General features: G+C 46.1%; 1 protein-coding gene across 1 annotated transcript in view; it reads right to left on the minus strand.

Moving 5' to 3' along the window:
- ZNF827 (zinc finger protein 827) overlaps positions 1-20,703 on the minus strand; it is a 377,001-nt gene that overhangs the window by 20,482 nt on the left and 335,816 nt on the right. Inside the window, 2 exon segments of the mRNA XM_029601924.1 lie at positions 9,507-9,684; positions 9,822-10,013. Of these exon segments, the coding sequence (XP_029457784.1) occupies positions 9,507-9,684; positions 9,822-10,013 (370 nt within the window).

Consider the following 20,703-nt stretch of genomic DNA (forward strand, 5'->3'; position numbering starts at 1 on the left):
TTGATGAGAAGAACCAAAGCAATGATGTATGGTCATCTCTGGCAGCATTTATAATGTGTTCTTATGTTTTTATTATGACCCTGCTGTTTTAATGTGTTGTTAATATATTGATTCTGTTTATTTATGTATGTGAGTATGTAAACTGCCTAGAAGTGTGGATAGTGAGGGTTAGGGGAAAAAACCTCTTCCACTTGAAAAGTTCTTTTGGTTCTCGGCAAAATCCGCATATTCTCCACCTCCTTCAGAAGGAGTAAGGACAATACTACTGCATGCTCAATATCCATGAGGGTCAGGGATGGAAGGCTAGAATGATGGAGCCTGCCATCTTTCTGTGTAATAAGAATCATCCACGATTCTTTTATCAAGAACCATTTGTACGGTTGTAAATCTCTGCTGAGGCAGTCTGCCAGCGAAACATTTAGGTGTAACATTTCTACATGGGAGTACCCCGCACAGAATAGCAACTTCTACTCTTAACAGAACGCATAGGGGTAACTCACCTGGAGCAGCAATTACTTCCATTAACAGAATGCATGATGGTAACTTGTAGGATACAGCAGTTACTATGTATTCTGGATTCCCAAAAGATGGGCATTGTGATGTTCTGTCCATGACCAGATTCAGATGGCCTCCTGGAGAGGGCATAAGAGCCTGTATTCCCCTGCTTGTTTATATAGAACATAGCCACTTGGTTGTTGGTCTGGATTAAGATCCTTTTTCATGAAAGCAGATGAGAGAAAGCTCTCAGAGCTTAACAAATAGCTTGCAGCTCCAGGTGGTTGATTTGCAGATGACTCACTAAGGATTGTGCTTCCCAGTGGATCCACGTTGTACAGGTGCCTTTCAGTCCCTCCCGGGGGCATGTTAGAATGATCATGAATGTGTTTAGCATGTTTCATTGCCGATTCCACCGCCAAAGGAGTGGTACAGTAATTGGACCACCCTAAATAATGGTGCAGTTTGCACTCTATATTTAATGTTCAGCTTCCATGCCACCAGAAGGCATGATGTATGCCACATTCTTATCTGAAGGTCCTGGAAAAGCTTGTGAGCTGGAATTGCTGCAAAATCCACTGGGAGATTGAAGAAATTGAAGGAGCCTGAAGACATCTGTTTTCAGCTCCTTTTCTTTCCTGACATTGATAGAGTCTTTGCCAGTTTATTCAAGAATCTGGAGTAGCAGAGATCCTCCAGAGAGGAGGTATGTTGTGGCAAGTCTGGAAGGGGATCAGATGGAATCTCTGTAGAGTCTTCCTCATCTCCTGACAGTAGGAGAACACTAAGCCAGGACTCTGATGATGATGAAGACAACTGAAGCAGAGACTATTGTTAGTCTGGACGGGAAACACCTCGGAGGAACTTAGAGTGGACAGAGCCCACTTCTTCATCCTCCAGTCTGTGAAGGGACTTCCCTGGAGAAGGAGAATCCACCACTTACTCTCAATCCTGGAAACTTGTGGTGAATTATGCACCAGTGTGGAACTTGGACCAGCTTCACTATGTGGGAACATTTCCCCCATCGCAGACAGGAGAGGGTCTAATCTCCCTCTTCAGTCTTCAGGTCTTCAATATAAATAAATAAAAAATAAAACGAGGCAAAGAAATTCTGCACTTGGTCTGATAACTTGGCTCCCATTGGCTGAGGACATTCTGAATTGGAGTTGGAGGAGAGACATCTTCTTCAGAAACTCAGATAGGCTCAACCTCAGTCAGGGTTACTGGGAAAGCTGAAGAAGATCTTGCCACCACTGCCATTCCTGCTGTAATGGCGACTGACCTGAGGTGCTCTGTGCTGGTTGATTAGCACCTCACTCCATAGATGGCACTGGTAGCTTTTTCCACATCATGAAATCTACTACGGGACAACTGGACATATGCACCGAAGCACTCTGCACCAACATGATCTGCTGTGCTGAGTGTGTTGACTGCGCCTTGGAATGTGAGCTCCACGCCAGTGACACAGACAATGCCATAGTTGGCCTGGATCTGGATAAAACAGATGTCTCAACCCCACTGGAATATACTGCACTATGACAGAAGACAGCATCTGCATCAATGAGGTTTTGTCCCACCTTAGTGTCAAGGAGGGGACCTTCTCCGGCACTGTTCCTGCACTGATAGCGCCAATATTCTCTTTGGCTGCAAGGGGAACACACCCGAAGAGGATCCTCTATGCCACTTAAGTACTTTTCTCTGTGCCTCCTCTGGCACCACAGGCTTCTATGCTAAATTCAACCCCTGACCTGAGGTGGATATGGAGGCTGGCACCATAAGGGGAGTCTTCCTTTGCTTGCGGGATCAAGAGGAAAACTTCCTGCCTCGACTTCTTGTACCAAGAGCCCAATACCACTTTGCTTTTCGACAAAGAGCACTTCCACTGCTTAGCCTTGCACTGACGGTTAGGGATCTTACCGACCAGTGCCTTCCTTAGGGCCTTCATCTTTCAGGCGCAGTACTGCTGTGCCCTGGGGGACATATGACCACAGGTGTAGCAGTTGGAGAAGTCGTGGTCATGGTCCAAGGATCAATTGCAGAGTGTATATCCATGATGGATATCCGGTGCTCACAGATGCAGGCCTTTGACCTACTTCTCACTTTTTAGCCTTTGGCTTCTCTGTGCTTTATCTATCTATCTATCTATACACATATATAAATACAACTTAAAAGTTCTGTTTGAGAGGCTGCTGAGGTGGCAGCAGAAAAATCTTGAAAGCAACAAGGCAGACAGAGGCAAAAGGCCCCAAGTTAGACAAAATTCAAAAGAGAGTGGGACATGTTTGGGTGGTAGCTCAGATGAAGAAAGACTGAAGGGCTCAACAGGCAGCGTGCGCATGTGGAAACTCCTGCACGTGCTCAGCAAAGCCTTTACTGAGTTGTGAGAGCTGAGTCCATGTTGGCGCTGTAAGATGATGTCACGCATGCATAATGTACTCCTGGGGGAATTCTAAGCACAAAAATGTAAAATTCTGCATACTTTATATTGGGTCAAAATAACACAATATACATGACATTCTTTCAGTAATTAATTTAAAATGTAATACAGAAAAACGTTATTACTTAAAAATGCAGAGTTTTAAATATTTTGAGCAGAATTTCCCTAGAAGCTCATTGTAAGAGTGTCTCTTCCAACCTCTCTCCCTCCTCCCCTGGCCAGTCTCCTTTCACTTTGCGCTCTCAGGCTCCATCTCCTCCTCCTGCCATTATCTCTCCCCATCCCCTCTAGGCTTAATCCCTCCACTCTAACTCTGCTCCCAGAATTTGAACCTTCTCTCAATATTGCCACTCACACAGGCTCCCTCTCTCTCTCGTTCACACACACACATACAGGCTTCCTCTCTCTAGTGCACATGCACACCCAGGCTACCTATGTCTCTCTCTCACACACCCTTGTACACTGGCTCCCTTTCTCGCTCACCCCCCCTACACATAGGCTCCCTCTCTCACACACACACAAACACACACACATACACACACACACATCCCTTCACACAGGCTTTCTCTCTTAAACAAGCACCCTCACACAGCTCCTTCTCTCACAAACAAGCACTCTCACATACACACAATCCCTTTTTCACACATACCAGTTCCCAATCTCTCATACATAAACACACTTCTTCACACTCTCCTCATATAGGCTCCCTCTCTTTGGCACCCACACTCATACATCCTCATGCACGCTCTCTCTCACCCCCAGGCTCACAGTCTTACACACATACACACACTCATGCTCACTGAGCCCTGCTCCATCTTTGCCGTGAGCAGGATGGCTTCCGCTCATGGCATGCCTGGGCCTGTTCCATCTTCACCACGAGCAGAGGCCGTCCTGCTCGCGGTGAAGCAGGAGCAGGCCCAGGCATGCCAAAATCTGCGCAGATTCTGTGCAACTGTTCAGGAGGGGAATTCTGTGCTCCACAGTAGCGCAGCATTCCCAAAGGACTAATAATGGCTAATTCATGCCTGCCTGTCGACAGAAAACTTCAGAAACAAATATTGCAGCCACCTTTGATCATAAATTTCTGTGCTTGGACTATACAACAGCTTTGAAAAGGGTTAGGGGAAATACTCCACGTTGTTTATTATTATCCAACTAAAGCTGGGTAGATGGATATATGTGGTGGGGTGGGCGGTGATGTGATTTGCCCAAACTTTTAGAATTACACTGCACACACTGGGAGCAATATTCAAAAGTTGTATCCCTCCCATATGGGAAAAAGTGCACACACACTTTTACTCACATGAAAAGATGGGTGGGGTGTGATTGCGGGAAAGAAGGTACATAGGGTGATTACATAGTCAAACCACCACGTGTACTTTCAGGTTATTCTTTTGCTTCTTCTTCAATGCAGGCACAAAATACCTGCGGTGTGGGCACCACCCACATTTTCAGAGGGAAACTCCCTGGAGAGTAACCCTATGAAAATGAGCTTGCAGGCAGTACCAAGACTGCCCTCCTTATCCCTGATTTGTGATGAAGATATGAGCGGGACAGAGTGTCAGTGGAAAACGGGGATTTGAACCTGTGTCATAGAATCTTTCTATACACAAAACCCAATGTTATAAAACAGGGGTGTGTTTCTTCCCTCTCTGCCTTGCTGGAAAAAAAAGAGCCCAGGGTAAAAAAGGGCAAATAATGTGATCTGTAGACACAGTAGGCTAGAGAGCGGTTGGATTCTGCAGAGGGGAAAAGGGCTCTAAAATTTCTGCTTTTCAGCAGCACCAATGTTTGTTTAGAATTAAGCATAATGACTGAGGGAGAGGACGGTTCACAGGAGCTAGGGATTGGAAGGTTGACCATATCTTTCAGTTATTAGTAACCCTTCCTTCTACTCCCTACATATTTTTACTATCTTTAGTCTTCCATCAGTGAGAGAGAGAAATTTCATCTCTGCACACACAGTAATTCCAATTCAATTTCTCCCTTGAAATCCCAAATCTTTCTGATGTTTTCCAGAGAGCCACACTCACCCTCCAAGCACACGGAAATGCGTGCTGGCTTCAGTCACACACCCAATCTCCCTGTGGGACGGGGTCCTCCTCCACAGGGGACTGTGTGCAGACCATGCCTGGCAAATAATTCATTCTCTCTCCACTAACACAAAGCTACTGTGACCCGCAGAGAAGGACCACCGCTATGAACCACTCCAAAGGCAGGGCTGCAGAGGGACCCGGTTTCTGGAGGGAGACTCGGAGCTGATCCTGATAAGTGTGCACTCACATCCCAGTGCAATGTGGTAATTTTCCTAGCTAAAATCAGTGCTAAAGGCAGCAAAATGCATCAGGAGGATAAAAGTCTTCCTTCTGAAACTGTGTCTTCATGGAGGCCCTGCCAAGACTTCAGTTCAGCAAAAGAAAACACAAAGATGAAGCTGCCCTTCCTCAAGATAAATTCAGCAAACCCAACAGACAAGCTGGCTAGGCTGAAATGCTTTTGCATCCATGTATAATGTTCTTATACAGCATTCCACACTTGCGGGAGGTAAAAATAAATTTAATTTGAAAGTTATTTACCTCCGTAGCTTTGGGGGTGCCTGAGGCCCTCTGACCCTTGCTCAGCCTTACCAGGGAGCATCCTGTGGAGGGCAGACCCTTTGACAGAGCACGGCAGGGGCTGGGAAGGGAACTTAAAGTCCCTGCCCCTGGCTAGTCCTGAAATTAGAGAGAAAAATAACTTTTACACTCAAACTTATTTTTACCATGTGCAGGTGTGTTTCCCCATACACTGCGCAAAAGCATTTTTTTTTTTTTTTTTGGCCTGGCAGCTTTTTTTTCTGCTCCCTTGCTGCTTCCAAGTTTCCAGCAGAATCAGGCCCTGCTGGGCCTAGCCCACCCTGAACCTTCACTTGCAAAGAGCCAGGGTGTCCTCCCTGTTTTTAACCCTCTCCCATCTAGCTCAGCCAGACGGGTCCTTGGTCCTGCTGGGAACAGGGAAAGCAAAAGCATAGTTGCTTTTGGGGGGTACTGGGTAGGTGCCACTGAAATGCAGTTTTAAATGAAAATATTTCCCAGGTGCTGAGCTCAACCATATATTGCCTAAAGCAGCCCTGCCTTCCACTTATGGCCAAATTACAACTTTCTGAAAGTAGGAGAAGAAACCTTAGTTAATATAAGGAGCTGTCACCACCTAATCTGTTTTTAAATGGGACTGGTGGGTGGGCAGAGAGATTTTAGATTACAGGAAATGCAAACAGCGAGTCACACACTTCACACTCACTGCAGTCTTCTTTTTTCCAGAACACATCCCGATCATGATTCAATCTCTTTCAGTCTGAAGGTGGTCAGATTTAGTAAGGTGTCCCCTTCTGTTCTGTAGCCTCTCTGCAGGCAAGTGCCCTGCACAACAGCCAGCAGAGATGCTGCAGGGAAAGATCTCCACTCTGACTCACCCACCGTCCATCAAGCAGGATGTTTGAGCACATTCTCCTCTATGAATATTTGCTCAGGGCAGCATGTGCTCTTACTGGAAATCGATCCACACTCACCGCGCAGACACACACACACACACACACAGACCTAGGCATCCTGAGGGACAAACACACACGCATAAAACCTACACACAACCTGGCTACCTCTACAATCTCAAAGCAACTAAACCTAGAAACATATCAAACTCTAGAGTAGAGCTCAAGCACAGGATGGAAAAAAATACTAACCCGCAGCCTCGTGTCGAGAATAATAGACTTCCCCTCACACTAGCTAACAGCTAAGGACGACTTTCATTCACTTCCTCTGTTTCTATCCTTAGCAGGCCTGAACGTGCCATGGGCTCCTGACCACACACTTGCTAATGGAGCGCCTATCTTTTATTATCAAGGCAGGCAGCTTTAGGATGGACAAATTCTCTGAAGCTGGGAGAAAACCATTTTCTTCTTGCAAACTCTCTTCCACATCTCTTGTTTTTTTTTTTCTTCTCAGACCTGAGATGTGCTTTGGAATACTGTACTTAAAAAAAACAGAGACTCCATGTATTTTAAAATAGAAATCCTCTTATTTCAGGATGGGAATGAATGCACATATTTGCAAATGCAAATATCTGTCAAAAAGCACTATTTGGTGATACTCCATTATTTTTGGCTTCATGACTTATCAAAGTAACTGAAAAATATTCAGCTTTGATATATATATATATATAACTTGGCAGTTTTTCTCCTGCTCCTTGGCAATTCCAGTTAAGTTAGAATCAGGGCTGGGATTTAGTGCCATAAGCCTTCATTTGCAACTAACTGGGGATGTCCCCCCCTGCTTCCAACATACTTAATCGGGTCATTGCAGTGATGGTCCTAGGTCGGGGGAGGGGGGTGGGGGTGGGGCCATGCACCAGAGCTCCTTCCAGGACCTGCACTCATGGGCCCGGAATCCGGCCTAAGAATCTTTTAAGTGTTGACCATGACTCCCACCCCACTGAGCCTGTCAATACCGCCTCCGCAGCATCCCCAGGCACAGCTGACTTGGGGAGCAGAAGACCCAACTTGGAGATCGAACCAGGGACCTTTTGGTTTTCCACATTAGAGGTTCTTGTTTTTGTAGTACACAGAGCTTGGCCACCTCTTCTCTTGGATTTACAATGTAGGCTGAATCGAGACACTGGGTTCACGCCTCATCATTGGCTGCCTAGGAACATGTTTTGCTCTCAGTCCCGAGGAAGTGCGACTCCCAACACCCTGTCTACATTATTTCTAATGCCTCGGTTGACCAAACTACTGCTTAACTGATTCTAGCTGATGTCCACCCAAGTCCTCATTTGACACCTTATGAAGACCTCTGCCAGGAAGATTCCCGCCTCGCAGCCTTCTCTAAACACAAGGGTCACATCTGCAGAAGGGGCCTAAGCAGCCTCACATGCTCATGCCCCTTTAACTACTGTGAACCAAGTAACGGACGCTGCCAAAGGAGGCCCATCATTTATTTATTTTTTAATTTGCATATTTATATTCCGCTTTTTGGCACTTCACAGCGGATTACGTTCAGGTACTGCGGGTATTTCCTATTACTTACTTGAGACTGTTTTCTCATTCTGTTTATCACTAACTACACTCTGCCCTAAAGCTAGCTAGGAGCAGCCCTCCAGTAAAACGGTACAGCTCTGAGGAAGTGGTGTTACCAAATACCTGGGAACTGCAGAGGAGGAGACCACTAAGTGGCCAGCGGGACTGCGTAGGTGCTACTATTAGAGAAAGCAGGAGAAAAGACGGAAAGGAGAAAGAAGTCAGGTGAGGAAGAGGTGAAAGGGAGAGTGCTGGGGAGATATAAGGGGGAGAGAGAATGCAGGAAGACAGAGAGGAGATGACAAGAGTAGTTGGGAAGGAAATAAGCCAAGTGTGGATGAGAAAAAGCAAAAAAGGAGGCCATAAGCTGCAGATAATTTGGGTTTTTTTTGTGAATTAAGTCAGAAGGTTGATACCAGAAAAATGCTGAAAGGGTGGCCTTCTTATTTTTCTCAGTGACCCATCTCTAAGTCTCAAAGTACTACTATAGCAGACACTCTAAAACCTCCAGCTCCTGCTACCACAGTGGCTTTATTTTTCGCATGTAAAACATTTGCACAACCCTCCAGTTCATGACTTCTCCAGGGACCTGCCGCACTCACTGAAAACTCTAAAAAAAAGACCAACCTTCCAGAACTTATTTTCTTGATATGAAAAACCCTGGTGGCCACAGAAGCCCTTTCTGGCTCTAGGAGGGGCTGTGGAGGCAACAAAATGAGGATTAGAAGCCAAGATGTCAAATTTAAATCCTTTATTGGAGACTTGGAATTTTCAAAAGCGCCCGACTCAGGCAGAGTTTCGCCCTCTGTCAAGGGGCTGCATCAGGGGCTATGACACATAAAAACACATACATAATAAATAAAATAAATAATGAATATAAAACACATGACTTAAGACATATAAAATGGTAACATGGAAAGTGGAAACATAAAATATATAGAGGTATGTTTTTATATATTTTATGTTTCCACTTTCCATGTTACCATTTTATATGTCTTAAGTCATGTGTTTTATATTCATTATTTATTTTATTTATTATGTATGTGTTTTTATGTGTCATAGCCCCTGATGCAGCCCCTTGACAGAGGGCGAAACTCGGCCTGAGTCGGGCGCTTTTGAAAATTCCAAGTCTCCAATAAAGGATTTAAATTTGACATCTTGGCTTCTAATCCTCATTTTGTTGCCTCCATGGCTTTTTTAGATAGCCTTCCTTGTTGCTTTCTCTAAGAGGGGCTGGCCATTACTCTGAAGAGGAGCGGGGCGGATAGGAAGGGGGAAGGGAAGCACAACCTCAAAGATCTGAAAACGTAGGAGCCCGTCATGGGAAGCTGAGCACGCTGGCCGTGCGTCTTCCCAACACGTTTCCAGGGTCAGAATAAGAGACCAAACCCCCCTCTCGTCATACCCAGCGGCTTCTGTCATGCGCCACTGCCGTGATGCCAACAGCCCTCGCCCCCCCCCCCCCCCATCATCATCTGCCGCGCTCAGCAACACAGGAAAAGGATTTGTACTTGCTTTCCTTACTTGAGTCCACCAGTGGGGACCGTGTGGCACTTCTTGTGCTCCAGCAGCTGCTCGGGCGTCTTCATGAACTTGTGGCACACGTCACACTCAAACATCCTCGTAATCAGATGGATCTGCAGGTGGCGCTCAAACATGGTCTTCGTCTTGCAGACAAAGTTGCAGAAGACGCACTCGAACACTGAAAACGAAGAGCACGGATCCCGGTTTACACACACTGCTTCGCTCGGAGACGCCGCGGCCGCCGGCATTCTCTTAAGACAGCTTTCTCTCTCTCTCTCTCTCATTCTTTCAGGGGGCTCGCTCTGTCTCTTTTACCTTTCTCAGACTTCTCGTCGGCGCTTAAAGTGGACGGGGGACCAGGCACTACGGAGATGAGCAGCAGGTTGCCGAAACCCTGGTGTTTCTGGGCACCGTCCGAGTCGTCTTTGCTGTTTGCGGAATCGCTCAGGGCAGACAGCGAGGACGATGAAGGGCTGTTTGAGTCGCTGGGCGTCTTCCTCCCTTCACCTGAAGGTGGAAAGAGGGAACACACATACCACATACACACTTGTTAGTATAAGAAAAGTCTCAGAACTAGGCTACTGTTGGTTCTCTCAGCCATGTCTGTGTTGAAGAGTTGGAGCTCTCTAAAGACGACATTGCTCCCTCTTCCAAGGGTAGCGCTTCGGGGACAGTGCTGTAAAACTTACTGGGTCTCACAGTCCACAGCCTTGTAAACTGTTAAAACAGAACAATTGTTGATAGGCAAGGACCACGTGTCCCACCCAGTCTGCCCAATTGCCCCGGTCTACTGTGTCACCGCCAGCCCTACCTGATCGCTGGTCATGGCCCTGCTCTCTCTCTCTCTCATAAACATCCATATGTCGCTGTCGACATAGGCACAGAGCAGGAAGAAGTATTTTGGGGATAAGGCCTAACCTCTCTTTCTCTCTCTAAAGAACTTAAAATAGAAGTCTCAACAGCAGGATGGACGAGCGACTTAATCAAAGTCACATACTGGAGGGTGGCTGAGGGGACTGACGAAGGGCCTTCAGCTTTGAAGCTCTCTTCTCTGTCCTCTGCACTACCACTAGCAGCTCACACGTCATTGAACTGATCCCCGTGAGCAGAATATATGTTTCAAATGTGACCCAATTCTCTGCAATGGATCAAGCCTAGGTCACACCATAGGGATCCATTTTCATGGCCAAACCTACTGTAGCCACTAAAAGGGCTTCTTTAGCAGCCAATCTCTTCCCTCTGCTCCCTAAAAAAAAAACAAACCCTTGCAGCAAAGTTTATATTATCCTTGGCCTCTCGGTTTCACAGGGGGAAGATCTTGCCGAACAGAACCGACTTTATTTTTTTTTTTTTGTGAGGTGACAAGCGTGGTAAATTGGGGAGGGAGGAGGAGGTACAGTCGATGTCGCCAGTCTGGATTTTGGTGAGATCTTTTACACCATTCCACTCAGAAAACCAGTGAAAAAGCAGGGCTGATGCTCCCATTGGGCAAATGAGGTGGTTGCCTAGGGCGCCAACATTTTGGAGGTGGCAAACTCCCGCCAGCGCCGGAGGGCCCGCCGTGCCAAAGCCAATACTGCCAGAGACGGGAGCGCCGTGCCGAAGCCACTGCCGCCGGTGGGAAGGGCGCGCAGTGCTGGAGCTGCTGCCAACAGGGAGAGCGGGGGTCCATGATCGGCGGCTCACCCAGGACGCCAATCCCTCTTGCACCGGCCCTGCTAGACTGTGAGCTAGGAAAGAATTATAAACCGAGTGCGACATCGATTAGGCAACGGGACTCGAGAGAGTGGCGATCACCGGGGTTCACCCTAGGGAAAGATGGGGCTCGGTGCTAGAGCCAATCCTCTTCAATGTCTTTATTGGGGCAGACTTCAGGGGCAAAGCACTAATTTTCAAAGGGAGAGTATGAGCATTCGTTCTCTTAGAAAACTGCCTAAGGAAACAAAAATGACCTGCAGAGATGTGCACCTGCTTTTTTTATTGCCGTCATTTACTTTGTTACTATGACACACAATTTTAAAAATGTCCTCTGGCCCGAGCCCGCCTGGGAATGCCTTCATAAAAATGGGCAATTTTTCCCTGGGTAAATGGCATCTGAAAGTGCCTTCCAGAAGTGGCATGGCGGAAGGGTTAGAAGGGGAAGGCTGCAGAATGATGTGAAACATTTGCTACGGCAGACATGCCAGTGGGGAAAGATGGGCTGGACGGACAAATTCCCACTTACCTGATCATTTCCTTTTCCTTAGTACGGACAGGTGGATCCAAAACCTCCCCAATAAAGGTCCCTATGGTGTGACCTAGGCATGGATATATATATATATATACACTGTGATGTCAGCTTTGCTCTGTCTCCATCTGCTGGTAGAGGTGCATAACCCACTGGTTTTGGATTCACCTGCCTGAACGCTAAGAAAGAGGGCTTTAAAAACCTGGAAGAATGGTCAACTGCACGTTAATCTAAAAATGCAAGGTTAGGGGTGCAGAAGGGCTAAATTTGGGAGTGGAGGAGTGGAGTAACTAGCAGTGGAGGAGTGGAGTAACTAGCAGATACTGAATAGAAAAGAAACCTGGGGGTTATCATTTCGGAGAACCTTAAGGTAACCTGCCAGTGCAACAAAGTAGCTGGAAGCTCAGAATATACTTGAAAGCATAACGGGCCACTTGCACTAAAGGATATTGTTTTCATTTTATTTCTATGGGAAAAATACTTCAAGATGAATTTTCAAAAGTTGCTCGTGGAAAAAATCAAGCATATACTTGTGTATGTGCTATTTTATAAACCTCAAAATAAACATGTAATGGGGCAACATTTATGCGAGTAAGTTGCTATTTTATAAGCAATTTATGCATATAGTTTACTCACTCCTGCTCCATATCTGAAGTAAATGTCTTAAAAGTGAAAAACTGACTGGGAGGGGGGGGGCCTGGATGAACTGAGGGGAATTCAGGCTGAAGAGCCAATAGGGTCTCGATGATCTGCAAATGGACTTGGCGAACCGGCAGACATTGCCGCGTACATGATAGAAAATCTCTCGACTTACGTGTAAAACCCGACACACAGGGGGGGGGGAATACATTTAAATTACGTAGGGAAAAACTCCACACACATTTTTAAAGTTGGACGTAAACATATGTGAGTATAGCAGTTGCGTGCTACTTATCTGGATACATTCTGATTTATCCAGCTAAGGGGGGCCATTTTCCAAGCGTATCGTGTGCGATACCAGGATGGGGGCGGAGTCGGGGCGGCGTCAGCCCCGAAAGAGGAGGAGTTGGGGCGGCACCGGGGCTGACGCCGCGAAGACTGCACAGACAGTGAAAGGTAAGCACCTATATCGCTGCCAGTTTCGCGCCGAATAACTATACCTTTTATGGTGTAGTTATTCAGCGCGACGCCGGCAGCAATCGCACTGCGGAGGTGAGATCGCTGCCGGCTAGCGCAGGACCGCCCCCTCCCCCCCCCCCGTTTCGCCCTCCATTACTGTGGGATTCACTATGCCTTGTGGCATTAGTGAATCCAGCCCTAAGTGTTGAAAGCAGCACATATCCAGATACATTTCAACCTACCCGGCATTTATATGGATAAGTTCAGATTTTTGCCCTGCTAAGTAGCATCAAAGTTGCTACTTATCCGGATAAGTTGTAAAACACTATGGGGCAGATTTTCAAAGGGGTACGCACATAAGATACGCGCGTACCCCCCGAAAACCTGCCCCAAGCTCCCCCTGCACGCGCCAAGCCTATGTTGAATAGGCTCAGCGGCGAGCGCAAGCCCCGGGACGCGCGTAATTCCCGGGGCTTTCCTGGGGGGGGGGGGGGGCGTGTTGCGGCAGCGCGTCATCCGGGGGGCAGGGCCATGGGCGTGGTTCCGGCCCGGAGGCATTTCGGGGGCATGGCTGAGGCTTCTGAAACTGCTCCCGGGCCGGGGAATTGCGCGCAGGCGGCTGGCCGGCGCAGGCGTAACTTTTCAAACAAAGGTAGGGGGGGTGGAAGGAAAGTTCCCTCCGAGGCCGCTCCGATTTCGGAGCGGCCTCGGAGGGAACAGAGGCAGGCTGCGTGGTTCAACGCGCGCAGGCTGCCGATTTTGCGCAGCCTTGTGCGCGCCGACCCCGGATTTTAAAATCCGGCGTACTCTTGTTTGCGCCGGTCGCACGAACAAAAGTACGCGTGGGCGTACTTTTTAAAAATCTGCCCCTATTTATCTGGCTAAGTCAGACAGCCAGTTATGTCTAAAAAGCATTACTCAGCCGGATAAGTAGCGCTGTTAAGACTTATTTGGCTTATCTGATGTAATCAGATAAACAGCTTTTTAAAACTTATCTGGATAAGTGCCACTACTTAGCTGGATAGGTCGGAACTTATCCAGAAAAGTGCAATATGTGTTCACGCATTTTATTTTTACATGCATGTGCATGTTGCAGGGCACATCTACACGTGATTTATAACCTGCACATATCATATACACGCAAGTTATAAAATAAGGGAGTAGATTTTCGCATGTCCATATACATGCGTCTATGAGGGGGTGTGGGCTTCTGTTTGAATATTATCTGCCCTGCGCTGGCCTAAAGAGGAGCGATTAGCAAAAAGAGGGGAGTAGGCTCAGGGTGGCATTAGGGAATAGTTCTTCCCAGGACGGGTGTCAGAAGCATGGAACGGCCTTCCCAGTGGTGGTGGGAGAGTTAAAATCAGTAACAGAATTCCGGAGGGCCAGGGATAAGCACAGAGGACTGAGGGGGATATTATGGATCAGGTGAGATGTGCAGCACTGCAGCAGGAGAAAATGGGCAGAGCAGATGGGTCTTACAGCAAAGTTTAAATAATCTTTCACAGAAAATGAGCGTTCCAAATTTAGGGAAAAACATGCCAACTGGAAACCCAGCGGATCTGGAAACTATGCATCCTTTTTGAGCTGCTTACACCATGGCGTGGGATGTGCTTCAATACTGCTGCCCGGGAAAGTTTGTGATTTCTGTGTTTAGAGCGATCCAGTTTTGCCATGTCCACAATGATCTGATTTTAAATTTGTTGAATGGGAAATCCAACTGGATTGCAGGAGAAAGAGGGCAAGGTTGCCAAGTTGCCAAAATTTCTGGTTTCAGGAGGCAGACTTTAGCCCGGTCCTGGCTTTCTGACACTTCCCTCCTGAAGCCATTTGGCACCTGTTGTGCTGATTGCAAATGTTCGAAGCAGGACTACAAATACCACAGTGCACTGGGAGGTACATTCCAAACTCAAGGCTAGTTTAAAGCCTCGCGCCAGGAGCTGGGACACCTGACAGCTCTGTCTAGGAGGATGGACAGTCGGCCTTGTTGGATGATACCAGGCTGCCACCAACTTTCTGGGGCACTGTAACTAGTTGTTCAATCCCATATTAAGATCACAAGCATGAATGCTTAAATTAAACATATACTCCCTAAAGAGTTGATGCAGTAAGGGGCACGGACCTTTAGTGCAAGTACTAAAATAGCTTTAGCACACATACAAGTCGTGCTATGCACAAAGATTTAAGGAGGCCGAAAAATCAAGTTAAGGCACTTTATGAAGGTCATGGAAATGTTACTGTGATTGATTATGCAAATGAGAAATAATCAGCTGTTTAGTTGTTATTTCTTATGCCCTAACTAGCGTGAAATGTTCTGCAGGGTCATTGCAGTGGAAAATGTTGTGACAGAAGTGGCGGGTATCTGCCCTTTTCGTGCCTGCATGGTGCTTTTTGTCTGTATGTTTTTTTAAATTCCAAGATCCATTTTTGTGTTCTAGTAACAGGATTCAGGAATTAGAACGGAGGACGCTGTTTCCTGTATCTTGCCAGGAAGCATCAATATTTTGTTTTTCATTGTCTCTCCACTCCCTCTACGTATACTATAATCAGGGTTGCCAACCATATATAAACTGGTGAAAAATAGAGCTGTCCATAAATTTTGCCAGACTGCCCATAATTTGGCATCTGTCTTCTGGCTCTCTTTGATGTCTTTGATGGGAAAGATATATATCTTTCCCCTAAATTTAATCCTCTCCCATTACTCCCGCACTATCCCTGATTATGATCTTTCAATTAGTTTTAAATAATAGAATATTCCTTTATTCAATCTAGTACCTGTGGTTTCTACCAGCTCTGGTATTAACTTATATGCTCTATGGGGCGGATTTTAAGAGCCCTGCTCGCCGGTGTGCCTATTTTACATAGGCGCACCGGCGCGCGCAGAGCCCCGGGACTCGCGTAAGTCCCGGGGTTCTCCGAGGGGGGCGTGTCGGGGGCGGTCCCGGTCGTTGCGGCGTTTTCGGGGCGTGTTGGCAGCGTTTTGGGGGCGGGTACGGGGGCGTGGCTACGGCCTGGGGCGGTCCGGGGGCGTGGCTGCGCCCTCCGTACCCGCCCCCAGGTCGCGGCCCGGCGCGCAAGAGGCCCGCTGGCGCGCGGGGATTTACGCCTCCCGGAGGGAGGCGTAAATCCCCCGACAAAGGTAACGTGGGGGCTTAGACAGGGCCGGGTGGGTGGGTTAGGTAGGGGAAGGGAGGGGAAGGTGAGGGGAGGGCAAAAGGAAGTTCCCTCCGAGGCCGCTCCGATTTCGGAGCGGCCTCGGAGGGAACGGGGGTAGGCTGCGCGGCTCGGCGCGCGCCGGCTATACAAAATCGATAGCCTTGCGCGCGCCGATCCAGGTTTTTAGCAGATACGCGCGGCTCCGCACGTATCTACTAAAAACCAGCGTACTTTTGTTTGCGCCTGGAGCGCAAACAAAAGTAGGCCTATTCGCGGAGTATGAAAATCCGCCCCTATGGTTTTTGTGTTGGTTCGTAAATGATTTTTAGTTACATCCGAAATCATTCTTGTATGTAAAACATTCTACTAATTTATGGTTTACTGTCTGTACAGCCTGTTATCTTTCAAACCTGTTATCTGTAAAGCCTGTTGCTAATTATTGTTAATTGTAAACCGCGGTGATGTATCTTCTTACGTACTGCGGTATATAAAAATCTCTAAATAAATAAGTAAATAAATAAATGTCCAGCTGTGCCCTCGCTATGCCAGGGCTAGACAGGGAGCAGTTCCCTCCCTCTCTGTGGCTGGAGGAATACAGAAAGCACCTCCACCCCTCTTCTCCATCCCACCCTGCTCTCCTTGTTCAGTTTGCTAACTCCAGTTTGACAAGCTGTGAAGCTCAGGTAGAGCTTTGGGGCTTGAAAGATCTGTTCTGGGACCGATGCTTTTTAATATATACATATAACTGACCTGGAAATGGGAACAATAAGTGAGGTGATCAAATTTGCTGATGACACAAAATAATTCAAAGTTTTAAATCACAAAGGATTGTGAGAAATTACTAGTGAGGATGTTGGGGAGATACCAGTTCCGGAGTTGGTTTTCAGGGGTGATGAGTCAGACGAACTGAACGAAATCACTGTCAACCTGGAAGATGTAGTAGGCCAGATTGACAAACTAAAGAGTAGCAAGTCACCTGGACCGGATGGTATGCATCCCAGGGTACTAAAGGAACTCAAAAATGAAATTTCTGACCTATTAGTTAAAATTTGTAACCTATCATTAAAATCATCCATTGTACCTGAAGACTGGAGGGTGGCCAATGTAACCCCAATATTTAAAAAAGGCTCCAGGGGTGATCCGGGTAACTATAGACCAGTGAGCCTAACTTCAGTGCCGGGAAAAATAGTGGAAACTATCCTCAAGATCAAAATTGTAGAGCATATAGAAAGACATGATTTAATGGGACACAGTCAACATGGATTTACCCAAGGGAAGTCTTGCCTAACAAACCTGCTTCATTTTTTTGAAGGGGTTAATAAACATGTGGATAAAGGTGAACCGGTAGATGTAGTGTATTTGGATTTTCAGAAGGCGTTTGACAAAGTCCCTCATGAGAGGCTTCTACGAAAACTAAAAAGTCATGGGATAGGAGGCGATGTCCTTTCGTGGATTACAAACTGGTTAAAAGACAGGAAACAGAGAGTAGGACTAAATGGTCAATTTTCTCAGTGGAAAAGGGTAAACAGTGGAGTGCCTCAGGGATCTGTACTTGGACCGGTGCTTTTCAATATATATATCAATGATCTGGAAAGGAATACAATGAGTGACGTTATCAAATTTGCAGATACAAAATTATTCAGAGTAGTTAAATCACAAGCAGACTGTGATACATTACAGGAGGACCTTGCAAGACTGGAAGATTGGGCATCCAAATGGCAGATGAAATTTAATGTGGACAAGTGCAAGGTGTTGCATATAGGGAAAAATAACCCTAGCTGTAGTTACACGATGTTAGGTTCCATATTAGGAGCTACCACCCAAGAAAGAGATCTAGGCGTCATAGTAGATAATACATTGAAATCGTCAGCTCAGTGTGCTGCAGCAGTCAAAAAAGCAAATAAAATGTTAGGAATTATTAGGAAGGGAATGGTTAATAAAACGGAAAATGTCATAATGCCTCTATATCGCTCCATGGTGAGACCACACCTTGAATACTGTGTACAATTCTGGTCGCCGTATCTCAAAAAAGATATAGTTGCAATGGAGAAGGTACAGAGAAGGGCAACCAAAATGATAAAGGGGATGGAACAGCTCCCCTATGAGGAAAGGCTGAAGAGGTTAGGGCTGTTCAGCTTGGAGAAGAGACGGCTGAGGGGGGATATCATAGAGGTCTTTAAGATCATGAGAGGTCTTGAACGAGTAGATGTGACTCGGTTATTTACACTTTCGAATAATAGAAGGACTAGGGGGCATTCCATGAAGTTAGCAAGTAGCACATTTAAGACTAATCGGAGAAAATTCTTTCACTCAACGCACAATAAATCTCTGGAATTTGTTGCCAGAGGATGTGGTTAGTGCTGTTAGTGTAGCTGGGTTCAAAAAAGGTTTGGATAAGTTCTTGGAAGAGAAGTCCATTAACTGCTATTAATCAAGTTTACTTAGGGAATAGTCACTGCTATTAATTGCATCAGTAGCATGGGATCTTCTAGGTGTTTGGGTAATTGCCAGGTTCTTGTGGCCTGGTTTGGCCTCTGTTGGAAACAGGATGCTGGGCTTGATGGACCCTTGGTCTGACCCAGCATGGCAATTTCTTATGTTCTTATGTTCTTATGTTCTTAAGAAGTCATTGCAAAACTGGGAGACTGGGCAAGCAAATGGCAAATGAAATTTAACGTGCACAAGTGCAAAGTGATGCACTCAGGGAAGAGTAACCCAAATTATAGCTACATAATGCATAGGTGTATTTTCAACGATGACACCTATTCAGAAAAGGATCTAGGTGTCATTGTTGAAAATATGTTGAAATCTTTTGCTTAGTGGGCAGCAGCAGCAGCAGCAGCCAAGAAAGCAACTAGAATGCTAGGGATTATTAGGAAAGGAATGGAGAATAAAACCGAGAATATCACAATGCCTCTATCGCTCCATGGTGCGACCTCATCTTGAATATTGTGTGCAGTTCTGGTCACCACATCTCAAAAACGATACAGCAGAATTAGAAAAGGTACAGAGAAGGGCAACCAAAATGATAAAGGGGATGGAAAAATTCCCCTATGAAGAAAGGCTAAAGAGGTTAGGACTCTTCAGCATGGAGAAGAGAGGAGATATGATAGAGGTCTGTAAAATAATGAGTGGAGTGGAACGAGTAAACGTTAATCTGTTGTTTACTCTTCAAAAAGTGCAAAAACCAGGGGACATACAATGAAGTTAATGGGTAATACATTTAAATCTAATAAGAGAAAATTGTTTTTTTACTCAATGCATAATTAAGCTCTGGAATTCGTTGCCAGAGGATATGGTGAAAGCTATTAGTGTAGCTGCATTTAAAAAAGGTTTGGATAAGTTCCTGGAGGAAAAGTCCACTAACTATTATTAAGGTGGAGTTGCAGAAATCCACTCCTTACTCTTGGGATAAGCAGCTTGGAATCTTTCTACCCCTTGGGATCCTGCCAGGTACTTGTGTCCTGGCTTGGCCACTGTTGGAAACAGGATGCTGGGCTTGATGGACCCTTGGTCTGACCCAGTATGGCAAGCCTTATGTTTTTATTAACTCATTCAGTCCTACACGTTGCATGAGGGAGATCTCCAACACCAAAAGGACCATGAAAGCAAGTCCATGGCTCTGACATTCCATGAGGAGAACCTCATTGCCCCACCAGGGTTCCAACACGATGCCCTGCACCCCCTAATAGTCCAGCAAGGCTCAAGATACATTTTTATGGACAGTCTGAGATTTATTTTTTATCTGATAAGCTAACTTTTTTACTGACTGTCAGTACAAATGTTTCGTGGGAGCTGGCAACCCTGAATGGCTCTGAGACCTTGAACTGAACTGGTCACAGTATCTGGAATGCTCTTAGCATATCCCTCTTTGGGCGGGCTGGAAACACTACGTGGTCCATATTCAGTGTGTTTACTTTTTTGTAAACAACAATTTTTATTCATACTGAACATAATACAATATAACAATATGAGATCAGTACAAGAAATCAAATACCCTTCATGTATAACAATCTCAAATTACCAATTATCAAAGGGTATATGGAAAACACCAATTATAGCTACTATATAAAGTCTATCGGTCTTTCAATGTCAGTATTAATTTTTACAATTGAATATCTCAAACCTTCCCAACTTCCCCCCCTCCTCGCCACAAAGAGAAATATGTAACTCCATTCAGATTATTACATGAGAGCCCACACTCAACACTATTAGCAGAAGTATTCACTCCATCATTCCTCGATTTTAAACGTCAATCTCCCAAATTAGATGAGATTAATGTACTCTGGTATCTTGCCATTCCCAATACGGTTGCCAGGCATCCTCAAACTTGAGCATCTTATCTTTCTTTAGTGCGGTCAGTTTTTCCATATAATAGATCCATTTTAGGCGGATGAGGACACTGTCAAAAGTAGGGGCTTCAACATTCCTCCACGCCTTTGCTATTGCACCTCTCACAGCTTGAATCACAGCCCTGATAAAAAATATACTGTTGCCTTGACACGGATACAATAGGGGAATGCAAAAGTGTGTTTTCAGGGGTCAAAGTGAAGGCAGTCCCTAAAAGCTGATTGGACCAGCCCTCCACCTGTAGCCATAGTGTCCGGACAGCTGTGCAGGACCACCACATATGTACATATGTACACCACATTTCTTCCAGCACCTATTGCTGATATTGGGGAACATCTTGTTCAGCTTAACTGGTGTTGTGTACCA

This window comes from Rhinatrema bivittatum, chromosome 1, assembly GCF_901001135.1.
Source record: "Rhinatrema bivittatum chromosome 1, aRhiBiv1.1, whole genome shotgun sequence".
In the NCBI taxonomy this organism is placed as follows: domain Eukaryota; kingdom Metazoa; phylum Chordata; class Amphibia; order Gymnophiona; family Rhinatrematidae; genus Rhinatrema; species Rhinatrema bivittatum.